This window comes from Charadrius vociferus, unplaced genomic scaffold, assembly GCF_000708025.1.
Source record: "Charadrius vociferus isolate BGI_N301 unplaced genomic scaffold, ASM70802v2 scaffold56, whole genome shotgun sequence".
In the NCBI taxonomy this organism is placed as follows: Eukaryota; Metazoa; Chordata; class Aves; order Charadriiformes; family Charadriidae; genus Charadrius; species Charadrius vociferus.
Genome location: NW_009649057.1, coordinates 3,434,060 through 3,449,862, shown reverse-complemented (window position 1 = coordinate 3,449,862; position 15,803 = coordinate 3,434,060). Strand labels below are relative to the sequence as shown.

At 47.7% G+C, this 15,803-nt stretch overlaps 1 protein-coding gene across 1 annotated transcript in view; it reads left to right on the top strand.

The window, feature by feature from the left end:
• PAPPA (pregnancy-associated plasma protein A, pappalysin 1) overlaps positions 1-15,803 on the top strand; it is a 181,814-nt gene that overhangs the window by 79,371 nt on the left and 86,640 nt on the right. Inside the window, exons 8-9 of the mRNA XM_009888046.1 lie at positions 13,933-14,061; positions 15,704-15,795. Of these exons, the coding sequence (XP_009886348.1) occupies positions 13,933-14,061; positions 15,704-15,795 (221 nt within the window). The remainder of the gene's footprint in view (positions 1-13,932; positions 14,062-15,703; positions 15,796-15,803) is intronic.

Here is a 15,803-nt window from a genome sequence, read left to right as displayed (position 1 = left end):
ACAATTGTTTGTTTCAAAATTGGCGTTATTGATGCATTTGTCTTTTGTTACTGGTATCCAATCAGAAGGCCATATGATGAGTGACTTGTCAGAAACCCCAGATGATGAGTAGTTGAAGGAGATGGAAAACAGTTCTTAGTCTGTATATGAAATATTTGGTAAATTCCTACAAATACAAACAATCAGAGAGGCTGGAGAATCAGCAGTGGCTTTTCAAAATGAGCAATAATTCATTACAGCCAATTATTGGTGTGCCTTTTAGCCCCTGAATTCAACAGGAAGACTGCGTTTACATGACACGCCCAGCTGAACACAGGACGGGAAAAATATGAATATCACAATGATATGTAAACTGAAGTCCCTGCTGAATTCAACACTAAAATTTCATGGCAACATCTGTCCTTATTATGGCATTCCTTCCTTCATCTTGAAGATCTATTTCTCTGTTTTCTGAAGGTCTACCAGCCAGAGGAATGTATGATCTAAAGCAGCTGAAATGAATTGCCAGATCCATCTGTCATGAAGATAATTAACACCATATTTCCACCCAAACAAGATACAGATCTCTGGGTGGATGTTCTCCTGACACCAAAAGCTGAAGCCCATATTATCACCATCTTCTGCTCACCCCTCCTCCACAGTTACCATGCCAAACCTCTCTTGATATGCCAGGAAATACTGGGGAGTATCTAAGATAGGACCAAAATGTTAAGAAAGCACTTTACATGCCCAGATTTATCTGCAAGAGCTGCTAGGTTGTCCGTGTGATATCGGCATGCTGCGCATCGGGCTTCCCAACAGGCTTTAGAACTGTACATGGTATTCCAGATGTCCTTGTGCATGAATACTTATCCAGCTACCTGGAAATGCCTTGCCTTGATGCGGCAAGGACCTCGTATGCTTTTTTTGTGGATACATCCCACTGATGGTTCCTAGTTACCTTGCAGTTGAATAAATACAACCAACTGCTGCTTCCCCTCTCACTTACAATGAAAAGCTCCCAGCTTATTCTGAATTTCTGGATCCTACATGCATAATACTGTCTTACACCAACATGTGCACCATTTCGAGACATCCAGTCCTGTAAATTAGTCATTTTTACGTTATAATTCCATCTTTCTCTGCATTGACTGAGCCTGTTCACCAGTTCTTTGTTGCCTGTGGATACTTGGACTTTTGGGGTTTAGATCTTTCTTTACAGGAAATGTTCGTTAGTTAACCTCAAAGTGAAAGACAAAATTCCATTTCCATTCAAATTTCTCTTTCAATCCTACCTATTACAGCTACTAGAGATAAGTGTGAAGTAGTGTCATGTCTTGTTGAGCCCCTAAGTATTTAATGCCCGCTCTCACGCCTAGCCGTACCAGAGACCTGCCGTTAGTAAAAGCATTTGTTCTCCAGGCTGCAGCCAGGAGGTTTCTTTCCCATAATTACACGGTTCTCCATATTATTTCTCTCTAGTAGTATATTAGAGATCCCTATCTGTATCCATATGAAAGTTTACAGCTCATCTCCAGTAAAACCACTTTTACCAAGCTTCAGCATGAAGAGATTTACTCTTATTCATGCTTTCTTGCTCATTCCTAAGAGCTTCCCTCTCATTAGTTTGGAGTTCTGCGTGGACAAAGCTATTTTGAGCTTTCCCAAGAAGCAAACACCCTTCTGTCCCACCGGGTTTCTCTTACCCCTAGAATTTCCAGTTTCAGATACAGTACTAGTTCTTGCCTAGTTCTTCATCCAGAGTCCTTGCATTAAGGAGTAAATGTTTCAGTTGTTCCTCCCTGACCCTCGTTTCCCAACTGGATTAGCGGCCGTGCTGGTGCTGGCACTGTCTGAAAGCCTCCGCGCGTCAGTGAAGAGCTTTGAGTGTATCGGAGCTGCCTGTGGTCAGTTTTGGCAAAGTTTAATGTTCATCTGGTATAGGACAGCGTAGCAGTCCTGCAGCTCAGCGGAGGTGCTGGTGACCATGCAAGCACCATCCATCTACACACCTCTCCGAGGCCCTCTCTGGCCTTGTCTGTGTCAGCTCCTTCCTCACGCCGCCAGTATTAATTGACCTGTTTCTGCTTAATGAACCTGGAAACTTCCCGTGATGAAAGAACAGAAAAATACGGGACAATTGCCCATCCCACACCTTTCATTCCAGGAGGGGAAAACTAGTCATAGGCTCATCGGAACGACTGAGGGCACTGGGGGTGTCCAGCCTGGAGAAGAGGAGGCTGAGGGGAGACCTTATCGCTCTCTACAGCTCCCTGCAAGGAGGGTGCAGAGAGGTGGGGGCTGACCTCTTCTCCCCAGTGACAAGTGATGGGACGAGAGGAAATGGGTTCAAGTTATGCCAGGGGAGGTTTAGATTGGATATTAGGAATTTTTTTTTCACGGAAAGAGTTATCAAACATTGGAGGAGGCTGCCCAGGGAGGGGGTGGATTTGCCATCCCTGGAGGTGTTTAAAAAAAGGGTAGATGTGGTGCTGAGGGACATGGTTAGAGGTGGTTTTGTCAGGTTGGGTTGATGGTTGGACTTGATGATCTTAAAGGTCCCTTCCAACCTCAGCAATTCTATGATTCTATGATCTGACCCTAACTGAGACGAAGTGCCGGTGGGTTGGAGAGTTCTCCACCCAGCAGCATCTTCATCGCCAACGTCACCCTGGGGAAGTTCTTCCCTTCCCCAGACAGTGTGGCCTCACCGCTGGCTTGCATGGCAGCGGGGAGGACGGATTCTGCTCCCTGTGCCAGGTAGGAGCGTGTACCCCCACTCTACACCGAGAGCTCGGGAAGGCAGGAAGAGAAAAACTGCTTCTTTTCCATCTACTGTTCCTGCATCATTCCTTCACATATGTTATGCTGCTAAATACCAAGGTAGCGGTTGTTATTATTTATAGCCACCAGTAGCGTGCCGGGCGCTTTCCAGAAGGAATACACCAGGTGCCTTCTTTCAAAGAGCTCACAATTAGATGTTAGAGGCTAGTGGTGCCGCCGCGCTCAGGGGTTATGCATCTCCACTTGGCTAATGTGACTTGACAGCTGGAAGCCCCATTCTGATGGCTTTCCTTCTTTCGTGCTTTCTTCGCTAAAGGTGCCAGGTTATCTTTGCGAAAGAATAAAACCTGCTTCCTGACCCCACACACAGAGCAATTTTTTCCCTTGCCACCCTCTGCCAAATTGCCTTAACCCTGCCCTGGAGAAAAGAAAGAACAATTTGACGGTCCGTGCCCATTCAGTAGGCAGCTTTTCTGCTAAGCCTGTGCAAAGATGCCATTTGGTGCCAGCTGTAGTGATAGATTTGTGATTCTTCGCTGTTGCGGTTTCTTATGTAATGCTGTAACTATAGCTGGCACTTGACAAAACCGTAGCTCCTGTTCTGGCTCGGCCGCACATGATGCAAGAATAAGGTAGTAAGGGCGGGTTTCTCTCTTTATGGGTTTGTGATCCTGAGGCAGGGCAGCCCAGAGGAATTTTTCATCCGTCTTTGAAGGGTGGGATTGCTCTGGGTGACCCCCGGCTGCCTCTCTCAAAGACATGACTCAGAAGAGCCATGGGAAGAGCCAGGAAAGGGGGACTGCACCTTTTGGGGAATGACAATTTGCTTCGGGATCGGCTCTGCCCCAGGCAGGGACGCCCCAAGGACTGGTGCTACTGGGATTCTCGTCTCCAGTGCACCTCTTGGGCGATACACGGAGGCTGTAGAGAGATCAGACCCATAGACTACAACTTAACCATATGCGAGTGTCCCTGAAAAACTGAACATTAACTGCTGTCCTATTATTAACCAAATAGATACTATTAGAAATTGATATATTTAATCACTCCCAGCCAGGGTGGAATTTGAACTCACGACCTAGAAGTTGTAGCAGAGTTTTCAGCTGCAGGATAAAAAAAAATAAATGAAGGTCAAATGGGACTTTTCCTGCTGTGCAAAATAATTTATTGCAGGTGAAACAGTCTCAGATATGTGGTAAATTAGGCTGTGCATTATCTCACGGATAATAATTTCCCTCTGATGTTTGCCTTCTTGTGTGCATCTTTATTTTGGGCTCTAAATAAGATAAGAAGCACCAGAAATCTCCCAGGAATAACAAATGCATTTTCTTTGCTTGATTGAGGAAAGAAATATTGGACAGACATGTGTTATGCAACAATTTAAAAATAACTCTCTTGTAAAACTTGGAGTGAGCCTCAAATACCACAGAAGAAGGAGAAATGTGTTACCTACCTTTTTATCAGCAGTGTCAGCCAGTACAGCTTTTTTCAGCTACTTTTGCTGAACTATTGGCCTGATCATTTCCTGGGCATTTTATTTTAATATACTTTCCTAGGAAATAAATTCCAAATCTCTGTTAAATTTGGAGCTACACTTGAACAGGCAAGTCTTTGAAAACAACGGTGCAGTAACGCTCAAATGCCTGTGCTGTCTTTTAAGACCTTGTTGGATACAGTGACAGACAAGACAGAAGCCTTTTAGGTGCAGCGTTGCGTGGCACCCATTGTGGGATTGCTTCATCCAAACTTGGTCGTAGTCTTTCTGGCTGGGATCTTCTGAAATGTACGGAGACATTGGGCATCTCCGCGCTGATGCCCCGCTTCCAGCATTTTCCTGGAGCATTTTGTGAGAGGAGGGGCAAGGTGGAAATAAGGCTCGTTCTTCTCTGCAAATTGTACCCCAGAGAGGGTTCCTGGAATTGGACACCCCAAATTATCAGCCACTACTAAAAATAGTGGCCTTGAGAGCTCAGTGCAGTAAACCAGATAATTTATTCACAGTGGTACAGATTTTTTTTTTTAAATGTAAGACCAGTTGCAGATGTAATGACAATAGAGGAAATTAGCTCATGATGGGATTTTAGAAAGAGGCTAGTGGAAATATGTTCAGTAATGTTCAGTTATTAAACCATTAAAGATCCCACTAGAGACCAGCTAGTAGGATTTCTCATAATCTGAAGTGGCTTAAGGCAAAACACAGAGCCCCTAAGGAGGGAAATGACAAAATGTTCCTTTGGAATAGTCACCTCATCCCCTCGCCCATCTCGCTGCGCTCTGCTACGCGGCGTGCGTGAGAGCACATACGTCTCTCTCCCGTGTATGCAACATGTACGTACAGGCTCCCTCCCTCCTCCCCAGGAGCAGCGCCCCGGGACGGCCGCGGCCCCCGTGCCCGGACCCTCCAAAGCGGAGCTTCGGTGAGGAGGGATGGTAGAGGTGAAACCAGAGAAATCTGCAAACATCTGTGTTCACTTGGGGCCCAATCTAAGCCCTACTGAAAATGCACATAATAACTTCCACTGGCTTCGGGAGCCTTTGGATCAGGCGCTGCGAGCGTCTGCTCCCATGGCTCTGTTTACCATTTTGGTGGGATTACATGGAAACGGGAGGGTATTAAGTTCTGAAAATCGAGTCTTGGCTCAGGCCTGTTGAAAGGAAATCCTAGAGGTCGGGTCTGCATTCGGAGCAGCTGAAGAACGTTATTCTGCCAAGTTGATGACCCTAAATTGGGAAGAGCCTTCTGCCCGCGGGGAGAGCCGAGCCTGGCAAAGAGGGAGCAGCCGAAGCGCTCCCAGCCCCAGCAATGAATAATGGCCATGAAAGGGTGAGGGATGGTTGTTGCGGTCCCAGACCCTTTGCAGGAGTTCCTCCTGCAGTGTGGTCCGAACCAGCGCTGGAGCCCATGTGGATGCTGCCGCCGGTGGTCCTGCATGCAGAAGCCATGGCACAACTGGGATGTTGTTAACAGTGTGAGTAATCAGGCAGTGCTAATTGAGAGGCACGACGCAACAGGCAAAGGTTCGGCAGTGACGATGATGGCCTTTAAAGCAATTGACCTGTCCTAACCTGCCTGCCGGTTGTCTTATTGTTGTCTCCCTGCCGTGCCGGTACACCGGAGCACTGTCCTCAGGTGGTGGATACTGACACCGTTCCCTTGAAATCAGTGGAGAAGTGCTGGCTTCCAGCGCTTGGGAATAGGGCTTTCTGCATGTCATGGCCCAGATCATTCCTTCCTCGGTCAGAGCGTAACAGCCTCCCCTCCCGTGGTGGCCGCATCTGAGCTTCGTGTTGAGAAGCGCTCCCGTCTCAGCTTCGGGTCCAATCGCGGTGATGGAGAGGCAAACACAACGGATTTTCCCCCTCCTTCCCTGCTTCTAATAGCAACCAGGTGCTCTGACACTTAACCTGTGCGTGGCCGTGAAATTGCCTGTCTAGTGCAAACACCCCTGTGAGGCCCTGGGCCTCTAGGATTTACTTTATCCCAGGATTTGTAACCCAATCTCATTTAGATACTCCACTTATATCATCCGCCTTAAAAATTCATTATTTTTGTTGTTGTTTTTCTTTAAACATGAAAGTAGAAAATTGTCTCTTGATGTTTAATTTTTCTTTTCTTTTGAGAAAAAACAAGAAATATCTTTAAGGCCTTGGCTGCAAACTTTGTTTTTTATGAGATGTGCTACCGTGTTGTAAATTGGTACCAGGGCAAATACTTGGGTGATTATATCGAAGTCTGCTGGAGTTACTCAGTTGCATATATATCTATATATTTGCTACTTAAAAACCTTCTTGCACGAAGGACAAAAGAGAGCGGTCTGTGGGAAAAAACCAAATGTTCAGAACCAAGTGTGTTTAAGGTCCTCAGCAGGACCTGTGTTCCAGAGCAGAGGTGCTGGAGCCAGGCGTGTAGTCCTGCGCCAGCGCGTCTTGTGCAGGCAGGGACCTGGTCTGAGCAGCCGGCACACACGTTTGCAACTCAGAGGAACACACAAGCAGCCGAGTTGCAGTGGTTTAAACCTGGAGTATTTTGCTGAAGCCTCTAAAGTTGCTTGAGATTTACACCAGTGTAAGCGAGAGCAGAGCTGTAGACCAATTGCCTGTTTTGATTTTGTGGTGGTTATGAGAGTTGGTGGTGAGTTAGGGTTGTAGAAGTATTTCGTGGAGAAAAGGTTGGGGGCTGACCTGCTGGAGAGCAGCTCCTGGGAGTCCTGGTGTCCAACAGGATGCCCATGAGCCACCAATGTGCCCTGGTGGCCAAGAAGGCCAATGGCATCCTGGGGGGCATCAAGCAGAGTGTGGCCAGTAGGTTGAGGGAGGTCATCCTCCCCCTCTGTTCTGCCCTGTGGACTCCACATCTGGAGCACTGATGGGGCTCCCTGGGTCAAGAAGGACAGGGAACTGCTGGAGAGGGTCCAGCAAAGGGCTACAAAGTTGAGTAGGGGACCGGAGCATCTCTCTGCTGAGGAAAGGCTGAGGGACGTGGGGCTGTTCAGTCTGGAGAAGAGAAGGCTGAGGGGGATCTTATCAATGCTGATAAATCCTTCAAGGGAGGGTGCCGGGGGGATGGGAACAGTCTTTTGCCAGTGGTGCCCAGTGACAGGACAAGAGGGAACGGGCACAAACGTGACCATCGGCAGTTCCATCTCAGCCTGAGGAGGGCCTTCTCTGCTGTGAGGGCGGCAGAGCAGTGGCCCAGGCTGCCCAGAGAGGTGGGGGAGGCTCCCCCTCTGGAGCCATCCCAAACCCGCCTGGATGCCGTCCTGTGCCACTGCTGGAGGTGCCCCTGCTCTGGCAGGGGGGGGCACTGGGGGAGCTCCAGAGGGCTCTTCCAGCCCTCACCAGTCTGGGATGCTGTGAAAGGTTTTTTTTCCTTTTGCTAATAGATTGGATCCCTCAACCTTTGACTTCAATCTCAAATACGTGGGACCTCCATGGTGTTGTGTAAGTGGGTAATGTGGCTGGTTTAGGTGCTGGTAGAAATACCTTCCTGATACAGTCAGAAGCAAAAGTTGAGTGTGGGCATTGTCTTGGTGCCACCGCTTTGAATGGTGACACTGGGCTTCAGAGAGTAGAGCCACCTCATGCTACAACCCACACCCCACCAGGTATTCAGCTGGGATGATCTGTTCCAGTCGTTGGCTGCTCTGTCGTTCTTCCTCGGAAATACCCAGTTCAGGTTTAAGCGAGGTTTGGGACCAGAAATCCACCGTACAGTTCCCGCTCTCCCATCCAACTTCAACCACCCTCTTCTGATTTGCTTGTAAACAAATAAATCATAAAAAAGCCGGGGGGCACAGAGCAAACCCACCGCCCCTGTTGGGACCTATCTCATCATGGACGGAGAGAAACACCTCTCCAAGGCTGCTTCCTCGGCATCGATGTCTTCTGAGTCAGCTCGGCGTCTGGGAGAGAGGCAGGAGACTTGTTTTGAGGCCTTTGCACCTGCCATGTCGCTGCGCTTATCCAAACAGCGAGAGATCGGACCACAGCTGAAAAAACAGCCCGTCGCAAGAGCCCGGGATTTTTGACGTCCTTCTTTTGTTTACAGCATCCCGCCCCTCCTCTCTCCCGACTGCAGAGCCGGGCAGGAATTCTCTTCATTATCTTCTGCCGTGCTTCTCATGCCATTTTTATTAAAAGAAGGAGAGGCAAAGCGAGGGGGAGCGTGTGCGAGAGAGGAGATAAAAGAAGAAAACGCTCATATTTGTACAGTCAATGGCGATGCAGGAAAAAGGATGGGAGTTGGGGAGCAGACCTATTCAGCTTGTCCTAAAGCGACCTCATCCCCTGGGTTGCTCTTTATCGATTGCTTTTGGAGCACCTGAGGATGGGGGAAACATCCCGGTGGCATTGCCGAGAGGTAAATGCCAGCGCAGTTTAATGACCCGCTCTCGAGGCAGCGCTGAAGAGAGCAGTGTGTGCTCCTCCCATGTAGAAACGTTGAGCCCCGGTTCAGTGCCCAGCACTGGGAGGCTCTAAACACGTCTGAGCAGTGCAGCGCTTCTTCACTGAGTTGGTGGATATTTGGGGTATTTCAGGACCTCTGTAAGTGATGTTGGGTGTGTCGGTGGCTGTGAGCGGCACGTGGGGATGGACTGGACAGCTCTAGGCTGTTGAGGACGGGACAGGAGACGGTGTAGACCTCCAGCTCTTCCACGTGTGGTTGTATTCAGTCCACCTTGCGCAGCTGATCTGGAGCATTGCAACACATGAAGATGTGGGGTCGCTGCTGTTTGCTGCCAGCAGATTTCCTGTTTTGCTCGGCAAGGCTTCCTTGCTAGGGAGGAAGAGCAAAGGTGACAGTGTTAGAGGGAAACGGGGATGTTGCAGGCGAACCAGGGCTCGTTCTGGGCTGTGGAGAGCTGACCGGGAAATGTTGTCTTCTGGCTCAAGAGTTTGGTGGCTGTTTAAGGTCAAAGGAAGATGGGTCCTTCATGAGGAGGCTTGAGGTGTAGAATTTGCCTGTTTCACGTGACACTGTCTGTGACAGCCATAATTTAACTGGGGATGCCTAAGACCCTGTTGTCTTGTCCTTAAATAACAGGAACGCTGTCTGCTTTCATTGCTTTCTGGCCATTTATGTTTTCGTAGGGCAGAAGCTGGGATCAGCCTTAAGGATATTTTCCATTTTGTTGGAAACAAGTCTTTGCTGCATAAAAACCCTCCCTGATGTTATTTGTAGCAGGAAAACCATATATGCTATCGTACTAGGGAGAGATGTTTGCTTTCCCTCTGTGCTCTCACTGCATCTCGAGCATGTTCTGTGTCCTCAGACGCTGAAGCCCTACCGTGGGCACAGAGGAGATAAGGTTTGGGCAGTGTCAGCCCTTGCAGGTCTGCTGGCACTCAAGGGCATGCGTGTTGCTCCTGTAAATTCAATGATCCTTTAAACCCACCTTGGTCCGAGTAGAAAACAACTTCCCAGAGGTGTAATTTTTCCCGTAAGTTTTACCAGGAACACCCAAACTGAAAGCAGAGGTCCCTTGCCTGGGGGCCACAGCAAGATTAACTCAACTGCCCAGCCTCCCCAGTAAAAACAGGAAAAGAATTAGAGGGTTTTATATTTCTGACCCTGGATCTGTCGCTCGCCACAGCAGACAGGAAAGTTGCCCTCGTGGTATTTCACACGGCACGTCCTAATTCCCCCTCTAAGCAGAGGGCTTGAGTCATTGCTTTTTAATAAGACTGCCTCCCCACGGGCGGAAGCTGCAGCGATCAATGCAGCTTACTCAGTTCTCGAAAAGGTCATTAAAAGACCATAGATATAAATTTAAAGGAGTGTTTGTTCACATCCTTAATGTTAAAGATGTTCTTCTGTCTCACTTCCTTAAGTAGCATCGTATGAAGCCGGCGCGTGTCGGACCTGCCTGACAGCAGAGTGGAAAGAGCACATTATTGCTGTTAGTGTGCCATCAGCTCCGAGGGAAGGCAGGAGAGAAAATAAATGGTCAAAAATCTCACTTTTATCACCACTCGGAGCTGAGCTTACTAACATCTCCAGATACAGTCTGTAATATTGACCTTGGTGCCCCGTAACTATATAGGAGAGAATAAATTCTTTTTTTTGGTTTGTTTTTTTTTCCCCCTTGTTCCTGCGTTCCTGCCTCCCTCCCTCACTGTGGTACTGGATTACTGCTTGAAGTATTGCACATATCATCCTTTTAGCAGCTATATTTTTCCGAAATGTGGGTACTGTGAAGGAATGCTAAAGCTCTCAGTTGCTGCCGATATGATATATTTAACAGTTCAGGAGGACAGAAGTATCTCAAGTTCCAGTTGTTGAGACTTGTGAAACGCCACGTCCAGGCAGTCGGCTGCAATCGGTTTTTGCCATCAAGCTTGAGTTGCATCAAGCCAGGGTGAGCTGAAAGCGCGATGGCTTGAGTTTTGAGTTTCTAAGGTGGCTTTCTGGTGCTTCAGTCGAAGCACATCTCCAGCCCTGATTGCGTGACGCTGGAGGACACCTCTGGAGCACACGGGCTCCCATTCTGGTCTCCTCTGGGCATGGCTGGTTTGTTGGTGCTGCCCTGGGGGTGACAGCCTGGGGCTCTGTGACAGCCCGGGGCTTCTCTGCCATCCCCGGCGTGGGGAAGGTTGTGAGGCTCCAGGTCGCTGCTGGCTGGGCTGGGCGGGGGGAGGATGGGGGGGATTGGCCTCGCGGCTGCGGTGTGGGACTGGCGAGCTCGCCACTGGTCCTGGCGTTGCGTTACAGGGACCGTATGTCTCCAGGCATTTGTCTGCCCTTTCTCTGCATTTTAACCTAAGACAGGGATATTATGTTCATAGCTCATGGGGTACGGTGAGCATGAATAACTTAATAGCTATTTTGTACCCAAGCTGTGCCGAAGTAAGGGATGACTGTGCAAATACCTAAATGGATGTGTAAGAAGTCAGGTATTTTGCTCACCTTCTATTTTAGAGAAGAAACGACCTTTTTCCCACCTGTCACTAAACTAAAGGATCATGTCCCCCTTAGGACATACCACTTCTCCGGGAGCTCTCCATTCGTGAGCAGCAGGCTGCAGTTGGGAATCTCCTCTCGTGACAGGTGACAGGATTACAGCAAAGCCCATGGCCACAAAGCCAGCGGTCACTCTTCTCCGACGTCCACGGTGTCTCTCCCCGTACGCAGTTTTGCACTCACAATCCATACTGTTAAATACGCCAGAGTTCTCCCCACCTCATAACTTTTGTGTCCAATTTTCTGTCTTATTCACCCACATACACATTCATCTCCAATCACCTAATAATTCATAAACACCATATTCTCTCCCGTGCTTAATTTAGTACTACGCCTTCTTCCATTATATTCTGCCAACTTCCCGCCCTGTACGTAAACAAGTGTGAACTTTTCCTGTTTTCCGTTTGCTTACATGTGCACACCAGCAGACACAAACCCTCCCACACGCTAACACATGCTCACGGAGGCACACTTTCTGCTCTTAGCCCAATCCCTGCCCATCACCTGTGGCTATTGGTGGAAATCACTGCAAAAATCAGAATCTGAAAACTCCTGTTTTTCACTCGCGCTCGTGATCTCGGCACATCAGAAAGCAGCATGGATTTATTTATTTTGTAGCTGTTGTAGCTGCCCAAACCGTTCATTTGTTAACAGTCTTTTCTAAGAATTTAACCTTTTTTTTTGTGGTTAAAAGATCCCCAGTGACAAAATCCACATTTCTGCAAGTATACTTGTTAATCTTAAATATTTTACGAACGGTTTTGAGAAAGAACTTGAGAAATAACTGTTCTTTAATAATCAAAGCTTGCCTCTGCCTTGATTTCATCAGTATATATCAGAAACTTCCCGTCTTAATGAGTGGATTTATCCGGGAATGAAATCTAGAGGAAACCATCAGTGTGTGTTTGGCCACTTAAGTTACTTCCTATTACTTTTTTCTTCTTTTTTTTTTTCCTTTTTTTTTTTTTTTCTCCAAAACAGTTGTTTTAAACAGATCCCAAGGCAGAAGTTTGCAATTTTTCACTTTGATTGAATAAACACTCTTACCGATACCTGGGTAGATGTCTCCCCAGTCTGTGGGTGAATTAAGATACTGTTTGTGCCACATGAACTCTGAAATGTAGCTAACGGGAGCCACGGGCTGTTGTCCGCAGGACTCAGGTGAAGAGGCAGTGAGGAAGCCGGTTGTGTTGTGTTTTCGTCCCATGGGGTTTCACTCCCCACTTCCAGTGTGGTACCAAAGAGTGAATCCCAGTGGTGTTCGCATGCAGTTCTTTCAGTGACAGTTATTTTGCAGGCACGGTATCCATGAGAAACAGCTTTGTTGTAAAATATAATGTGTGATATTGGAGTTTAAGTCATGCTTGTTAATTTAATGAATGTTGTAAGGAGATACTTATTTCACGAACTTGAAGATTTGGGTAACTACGGTCCATTGATATCTACTTCAATGGGTTTGTTGCTCTGTGTAGCAGACAGATCTCTTCGCGGAACACACTTCATTAATACGTGCTTTTTGACCAAGTTCCTGTGACAAAAAGACATGTATATTACTGCCAGTAATTGGGGCAATATGAGCATAGTAAGTAGAGGACTGGTGCGGGTTAGGAAGGAGCTGGGTTGCGTTATGGGCTCTGCAATTAGCCTGATTGATGACTTCGAGCAAATCATTTTGCCTTCGCCACTCCGTGTCCTTACAAATCGGCACAATGAGGGTAATGGTAATGAGTTTCTTTGTGGAATGTTTTGCGTTCTGATGATGTAAAAGACATTATAAAAGAGCTAAACATTTATATTAGGCTTATTTCTGTATTGCAAATAAAAAAATATTCTATTGCTCATTTACAGATGCACAGGATTTAGGTAATTACGGCTTTGCATAAATATGTAATAGTTTGCTAATTCTTTCTGTGAATATTTCGATGCTAATACCGCTATCTGGTGCTGTGGTATGGATCCTATTTTTTGTGCTCTCCTGGAGAGGAAGAAACCTTCTTTTTAACTCTGCTGTTTTAATACCTGTATGCAAAGCGGATAATTTATTTATCTATCACTGAAACATCCCCAGTCCAACTCTGTCTTAAATCAATAGGCAAATTCCCACTGGCTCCAGCTGCAGTTGGGTTGAGCTCAGGGCTGTTCGGGAAGTAATCAGCTTTTACAGGGTATTTTAAGTTCCTTAAATGAACTATGCCACAAACTTGCAGGTAACGCCGTCCCTGCCGTGGAGGGATGGAGCAGGAGTGTCCGTGGGTGAGCCCAATGGAGCGCAGGGCTGGTTTCTCAAGTGCTGCGGCACTGTCACTGTCGGTGATGCTCTTACCATTTCCCACTGCACGTGGTGAGGAATGATACTCTGCCATGGTGTCAGCAATGCAATGCCGTCTCTCCAGCGGCTATAGATGTAAGCAGCAGCGCACCAAACTGCGTGATTTTCAGCAGCAAATAGTTTAGCTGTCACACAGTCAGGAGTTGTACCTCCTTCAGGGTTGTGCATAAATCAAGTGTGGACGTAGATTGTGCTCACAAGAAAAAGACACCCAACCAAAAATTAAGCCCATCAAGATGAGGTAGGAATATTCTGAGGACCTGATTGAACTAAACCTTGCTTTTTTTTGGCAGCCAACCCCCATTTCAGTACCTTCTTCTCTGTCCTTTTCTACTGCCTTTGTTGTACCGATCACTTAATATTTCCCTTTGTCTTGCAGGGAACTGAGCGATGGGACCACGTACACATACCAGGTCATCATTGCTTCCGGGACGGAGGAGAGCGAGCCTTCCCCCGCGCTTGTGTATATCTCTGGAAGTGGATACTGTGGAGACGGGATTATCCAAATGTAAGTCTGGAGCGAGCAAACAGATAAATCTGAGCACATCTCCTCAGCCAGAATCTGAGACTAGTAAGGAGTTGATGACCTCTGATGTCTCCTTAGTTTAGGCCGGCTCTCATCTGTAGATAATGACTCATGTGCTTGATGATTACCAGGATGATGACATTTAATTGGAACTTAGGCCCTGCTATCCTGGCACCAGTAGATACAGACAGAGATACAGATAATGGAGTCCAGACAGCGGGATCGATATGAAAGCACGCTGTATGCTGTTTATGCTGTTTGTTCGTGTATCCGTATCTTTATACATGTATATGACATTTCCTATATAGAGCTGAAGTAAGTGCTGGAAGAATTCAGGCAGCCTTCGATGCTGTCCTTGCAAGTGAAGTCCCCTGTGCCTGGCAGCCGGCGGACAGGGTAAAACCCCTGCCGCGTGGTGGGCCGGGTTCCCGGTGCAACCTCTTGTTTGCCCGAGCACCGGAGCTGGGATGTGTTTGGAGGTGACAGATTTGAACCCAAAGGGGAGAGTGCTGGGAATTGCATGTTCTCAATCAGCTCCTCCCTCTCACCGGCTGCCAAGCCCCAGACCACTGAGGATGTAAAACAATCATTCACAACTATGTTAGGGTTTCTTCTTTTACTATGTTGGCCCTTAAGGCCACCTGCTTCAAAGCTTCCTGGCATTAGATAATTTAATTATTTAAACGATGGAAGTAACAACAAGCAAGCGCTTAATCCAGCCAGTATTATTTTCTTGAAATAATGCTGATCAGCAATCACATAGTACAGCTCTGTCAGATGATACACCTGGCAGCAAGTATTTGCAGGATGAGGCCCAACAGGGAGGGAAATCAAAGAGGACAATCAAACGACATATGAATCCAGGGCAGTCTTGGAAAGAGAGGTGGAGAAAGACAGATTAATTTTGCTTTCCATAACTTTTCTCCTACTGTTATGTTTGCACATTCCTCAGACATCACTTGTGGCTTTGCAGCAAGCGTCGAACAATAGCTGAGCTGCCTCAGGAGCGAGCAGGAACCAGACTGTGTCACAGCTTGGTTGGTTGTGGCCCCACTTGCAGCTGTGGCAGCCCCTTTCTCATCTGGTTCGTGCTCTTCTCCCCGCACGCTGCTGCGGCCGTGCGGGTTGGCGCAAGGCCAGACCCTGTCCCCAACACCACCTGCTCCCTGCGGACCGCTCTCCTCCGAGTGCTGTCACCTGGACTAGCCCAGCACCAGGCTTTATGCCTTGTTATTCCCACACTGGGGTCACGGTCTGGCCCTTCCAGATTTAATACAAAGAGTTTCAGAGATTCCTGTTCTCTTTTTCCCCACCTGCTGAGTTGCAGCCACACCGGCTATGAAGGAAGTTGCTCATATCCTCATCAGAGAACAGCGAGTGGTATCCACATGTGCAGAAGAGAAATGGCCCGGCAGGCTTGTGAACCAGCACTGATGAAAGTCAGGGCTGGAGGAGAAGGGGAGAGGGATTTTAAGGGTCAGCACACAAAGCCCCGGATCTCGGATCTGGGATCTCGGATACTGGATCTCGGGGCTGTGGGGTTCTGCAGAGCGGTTGTGGCAATTGTTGGGATGATGCCATTTGCCATTTGACTCCTTTTTGCATCTGTGTGCCCTGCCTACAGAGACTTGGGGGAAGAATGCGATGATATGAATAAGATCAACGGTGATGGCTGCTCCCTCTTCTGCCTGCAGGAGTTGTCCTTTAATTGCATCGGTAAGTCT